Consider the following 6000-nt stretch of genomic DNA (forward strand, 5'->3'; position numbering starts at 1 on the left):
TTATTTAAATGTATTCATTACGTTTAATATCGTATCTGAAATATATCTAACACGCAAACAGCTCAACAAAATATCTCTACTTCATAATTTACTAATTATTTTGGTCATACACATACTCATCCACTTACACATGCTAAAAATTCATTTCTACCACAATCCAACAATGCTAAGAATGGAACCTTCGTTCTTGGTGTGGTTATTTACAAGGCAAAGCTCACTGGTACGTAGCTATTGCCAATAATGTTACTGTTGCTGTTGTTGTTCAAGGACATTACACACTCACATATATATATATATATATATATATATATATATATATATATATATATATATATATATATATATATATATATAATAGATGACCATTTATATTCATAAAAAATAAAAACAGTGACATATGTATTCACACTAAATCGAAACTAAATTTATATTCACGCAAAATATTTTCCATGTAACAAAAGTATTTTGTTTTCGGAAGGTTGGAGTGCCACGTAAGGTATTTTTGTCACACGAAAAACATCTTATGTGAATACAAATTTAATTTCAATCTAATATAGATATATATTTCAACGTTTTTACCTTTTATAAATATAAATGGTCATTTATTATATATATATATATATATATATATATATATATATATATATATATATATATATGAGTTCTATTCACTACTTAATCGTTGCCAAGGTTCAAATTTATGTGTAGCATATTAAAATGCACCATATATTGGCACTCAACCAGCTTCAATAATGGTGTTATCTCTTTTTGGTAAACATTATGCTGCTATCTAAAACAAAAATAGTTGTACAATTTTACAAGTTATTTTAGGCCTAGCCCATAGCCCATACGTACATTTTTTTTTTGTTATTTTTGAGGTATGTCGTATATAATATATAATAAATTGTACGTTGTAAGTTGTAACAATTTGTTACCTTTTTTGGTAATGCGTTGTACAATTTGTTTTATTTAGCAGGTGAGATGATTATTTAGCCCAAGTATACTTTTTTGGGCTCATTAGCCCAAGTATACTAAATAGCTACTTTTGAATTTTGGGCCGTAGCCAATTATATAGACGAGCCAAAGCCCATAGTAGTATTGAAAAGTAAAGCTCCAGTTTGAGTCTTCGTATCCAACACGAAAGCAGAAACAGGTTCAAAACAAGAAAAAGCAAAAGACGGTTGCATTGTGCGCAAGCAAAAGACTGAGAAGTGAGAAGGAAAGAAAAGAAAAGTCGAAGAAGAAAATCAAACTGAGAAAGAAAGAGGGAAGAATCCATGGACGTGATAAAGACGCAGCAGATATCGTCTCGGGCGATAGAGAAGGTTATAGTGCACCCACTGGTGCTGCTGAGCATCGTCGATAACTACAACAGAGTCGCCAAAGACACTCGCAAACGCGTCGTCGGCGTTCTTCTCGGCTCCACCCTCAAGGGCACCGTCGATGTCACCAACAGCTATGCCGGTACCCTACCTTCTTAATTTCGTAAACTGAAAACTGGACTTTAATTCTGTATAGTCATGTAGTAGCATTGGTATCTAGGGTTAACAAGCCAGATTTCTGACTCAAGCTGGTTTGTTTTTGTTGTATATAACTTGATAATCGATGCTTTCTTATTGAAATTTGGAATTAGGAATGTGCTTATTATCATTAATTAGTTTTGTAGTTCACACAGGATTTTGAGCTACAGGGTTATCTGGTGGTGCTTTCTGTTATGGTTGATTTTTATTTTCTTAGTGTTCAGTTAGTTTTCCTAACTATAATGTCCAAGGCCTACCTTCATTTTAGAGGACATGTTTCTCGCAATTTATGTTTAGAGATCATTTTGACTAGGCTCTGCGTTGGTGTGTTATTATGATTTATTGATGTAGTCCAGTTGAGTTTAATGTATAATATCATTACGGCTTGGTCTGGTAAAGCTTTTTGGAGAGGTGCTTGTGCTTTTTAAAAACTCAAGCTCCTCATTTTGTGTTTGGTAAATAAAAAAGATCATGTGCTTGTGTTTGCAGCTTTTAAAAGATCGGAGTACTTTTGAAAGCATCTAGGATAGAACTTTTCAAAGTTGACTTGTGCTTTTTAAAATTTAAAAGTCTAATATAACCTCATATGTTAACTAATTTTTCAAATTTAATGCTTGCATTTATGTCTAGTATAGTATTTTTAAATTTTAAAAGCTATTTTACTAAACACAATTGATATTACTTATGTTTATTAAAAGCCTACTTCTATCATCTGTTCTGGCTTTTTTTATTATTATTTTAAGAGCTATTAGGAAAATTTAATTGTCTATCTTGCAGTAATTGATTGGGTTCTCTAATAAACAGTGCCCTTTGAAGAAGATGACAAGGATCCTAGCATCTGGTTCCTTGACCATAATTATCATGAATCAATGTTTTCTATGTTTAAGAGAATAAACGGTATGCATTTGGCGAATTTGGTACATATTTCCTTTTCATGTATCCTTCTTTCATATGCACATATCTCATCTAATAAAAAATTGACCCCCCCTCCTTTATTTTTTCTTTCAGCAAAGGAACATGTCGTGGGCTGGTATAGCACTGGTCCTAAACTGCGTGAAAATGACCTCGACATTCATGGACTATTTAATGAGTAAGTTTATTAAACTGAAATATTGAGTAGAGCATCACATCGGCTGATCTCTGTAACCCGACCCCCCCCCCCCCCCCCACAACTTGACACTCATCTGGCGACTTATCTCCCTGTTTATTACTATGAATAAAATGACAATGTCATGACCCGATTGAAATATTATGATATATTCTGTGTTTTTCTCTTGGCTATTATTCACCCTTTTCAACATCTCTTATGGATCTATATTTAATCAAGCTCAACACTGTTGTTGCAGCTATGTTCCCAATCCTGTTTTAGTTATAATTGATGTGGAACCTAAGGAGCTTGGAATTCCAACAAAAGCTTACTATGCAGTTGAAGAGGTTAAAGAGGTAGAATTTTGTCCTTATAAATTTGGTAAAAACTTTATACCCGGGATCTATTAGTATCATCGCAAAAGGTGGTTTTGCTCTATGTAATGGTGAGAGCTACCTAGAAGCCGCTTGGAACTTAATCCTAGGTGTAGGAACTGACAGATAGTTTATGCTGAATTCAGAATGCCACTCAGAAAAGCCAAAAGGTCTTTGTTCATGTACCATCTGAGATTGCTGCTCATGAAGTTGAGGAGATAGGTAACCCATGGAATGTACACTTGCTGCATTTTTTCCCCGTCATTTATGCTATTTGATTTGAAAATGTTGTAATGCTGAAGCTTTTTAATTTATCCCACATGGTAATCTGAACAATTTTTCATGTCTTACCCTTTTGTAGGAGTAGAACACTTGCTTAGAGATGTGAAGGATACAACAATTAGCACCCTCGCAACAGAGGTGTGTTGTTATACTTACCGATTATTTATGAATTCCTTTGTCCTTGTTTTCTTTCTCTTGATGATCGTTTTCGTAGAAGTTGTTTCTCCCGAAATAGTTTTGGTTCTTTTGGACAATAGAATGAATTCCAACAATGTGTTTGTTACATAGGTGAGTGGAAAACTCACAGCCTTGAAGGGTCTGGATGCAAGACTTAAAGAGATAAGGAGTTACCTTGACCTTGTCATTGATGGAAAGCTTCCATTGAACCATGAGATCCTATACCATTTGCAGGTTTGCTTCTCCTATTCATGTGTAATAAATGCTGATCCTCTGATGCTATCAATTTTCTTGAATCTAGGCCAAATTATTTGCTCCCAATCTTCATCTCTTTGAATATTTCATCTTTTAAATGGTTTTAACCCATTTTTGCAATTTCTTCAGGATGTGTTCAACCTGCTACCAAATCTTAATGTCTCCGATCTGATCAAAGCTTTTGCAGGTTAAGATCTCTACCTCAGAATATTACCTGTTTGTCCCCCTTCATGTAATGTCCTTTCTCGAGTGTTGATCTTTGTCTCTATGCAGTGAAAACCAATGATATGATGCTGGTAATTTACCTCTCATCCCTCATCAGAAGTGTAATTGCACTCCACAACTTGATAAATAACAAGGTAAGATACACTATCCTGAATCTTGCTACAAGTATTTCTTAATTGTTAGTTCCTGATTTTGCCTTTATATTTAGTGCTTGTTTAGTATAAGAACATTTTGGCACAGATAGGTGAGAGAATCAAGGTTGTCCTCCTTCATGTGCTTTTAGTGTATACCTGGTTTCCAGAAGTCATACCTGAAATAAATTTATTAGGTGAAAGATACTGCGGTTGACATTTTCTAACGTGGGAGATGTAATTTCAGATGCTCAACAAAGAACATGAGAGGACAGAAGACTCCAAATCAGTACCAGTACCAAGTGCAGCTGCAAGTTAGTGTACGAGGGATTGTGATTGGAACTATAGAGGCTGATATTAATTGATGATTTATTACATGGCAACTGAGATTATTACATCATTACCTCCATTGATCTTCTTGCAGATTTCTACTGGGATTAGTGAAATACTTGTAATATGGAAAAATGATCTTATACTTCTCTTGAGCTTCATTTATGTTTCTATTTTTTTAATCCCCCTCTTCCTTTGGTACCCTGCTCAGTTCTGGTTTGGGAGCTATGTTAACATTTGAAGTACTCAAAAACCATTAACAAACTATCAGGATATTAGAAATGCACTATCCACATGGTAACGAATTCATGTAGTGCTGCCGGTTGAAATTATGATTTATGAATACACCATACAATCCGGGTCACTGTTTCCTTATGCTGTTGCTTATTTTCTGTCTATCATCAGAAGCGTTTCTTTGAAATGACGGAAGAGAGGGAAAAGCGAATAAAGAAAAAGGATATAAATAGATTCTTAAGATTGTTCATCAAAGGTTATTTAGGTGTGAACTTTGTTTGCTAATGTGTGTTCTGCCATTCTATTCTACTTGTGTTATTGGTGAAAAAATTCCTTCAATAGCTACACATGAAGGTGAATACAAAATGGGTTAATATTTAAAATAATCTTAAAAAATACATCTGCGTAATTTAAATTGATTTATGTATAATTTTTTAGACTTTTTTTAGTATTATTAACCGATCAAACAATTTATTGATACTATACCATGTTAGACGAGGCAATCAAGGTCAGGGATTTCTTCTTGGATGTCTCTGATTGCGCACCATAGAACCCTCTCACCACCATCGTCGGTGGTGTATGGATGAAAGAATTCAACTACTCTTTTCTTGCTCCTCCTGCTCACCACACGGAGAGCAATTCTCAAAATCACCTCATAGAATGAAGCCGCCACCACCACAAGGACAATGAACCATATTCGTATTGCCGCTGGAGTGCGGCCTTCCAAAAGAATTCGAATCAGTTGGAGTTGAAGTGATATTATAAACGATTCAGAGATTGACTGAACCATCTAATAGGTTTTCAATATTATCTTTGTTCATACCTTAGTCCAAAAATATAGTTAGACCCAAAATGAATCAAAGTCCACCCAAGAGTTGAACAAGTAACTAATTCCTAAGATATCTATCATCTATTTAGAAAAAAAATCTCAACAACTTCCCTAAAAAAAGGAACGGTTATCCACCATCAAAGATAGAACTACTCTAAAAGGTGGTTATCTACTTTACTATAAAAATACTGACACCCTTAGGTATATCCAGGATCCAATATACTAAAAACATGCTTTAAACTCTTGCTAACTTAAGCATCGGAGTCCCTTGCAGGTACCACCCCCACCTCCTCATGAGGAACTTGGACGCCGACACCTCGGCACCGATAGAAGTCGGGCGCTGTCTCAAAAGGAGTCTGAACCTTACGTTCAGGCCCAAAAGCAACCCCGTTTCAAGTAACCTTCGGAACATTGGCGCCGTTGCCGGTGACCTGAAAGTCTACATCCAATCATGGCGGACAATCACTTCGAAGACGGAAGTACAACATACAAATCTGAACCAGAGCACCATACTGACAACCCAGCACTCGTGATACCTCCATGACCAAATAGAACA

General features: G+C 35.2%; 1 protein-coding gene across 1 annotated transcript; it reads left to right on the top strand.

Moving 5' to 3' along the window:
- The first annotated feature begins 1100 nt into the window (after positions 1-1100).
- Positions 1101-4756, top strand: LOC112715424 (26S proteasome non-ATPase regulatory subunit 7 homolog A). Its single transcript, XM_025767191.3, has 10 exons — positions 1101-1464; positions 2325-2417; positions 2529-2610; positions 2867-2963; positions 3128-3203; positions 3343-3401; positions 3552-3674; positions 3825-3882; positions 3969-4054; positions 4299-4756. The coding sequence occupies exons 1-10, from the start codon at positions 1278-1280 to the stop codon at positions 4368-4370; spliced, it is 933 nt and encodes a 310-aa protein (XP_025622976.1). The 5' UTR covers positions 1101-1277; the 3' UTR covers positions 4371-4756.
- The last annotated feature ends 1244 nt before the right edge of the window (positions 4757-6000 follow it).

The sequence above is a fragment of the Arachis hypogaea genome, chromosome 10 (assembly GCF_003086295.3).
Source record: "Arachis hypogaea cultivar Tifrunner chromosome 10, arahy.Tifrunner.gnm2.J5K5, whole genome shotgun sequence".
Classification (NCBI taxonomy): domain Eukaryota; kingdom Viridiplantae; phylum Streptophyta; class Magnoliopsida; order Fabales; family Fabaceae; genus Arachis; species Arachis hypogaea.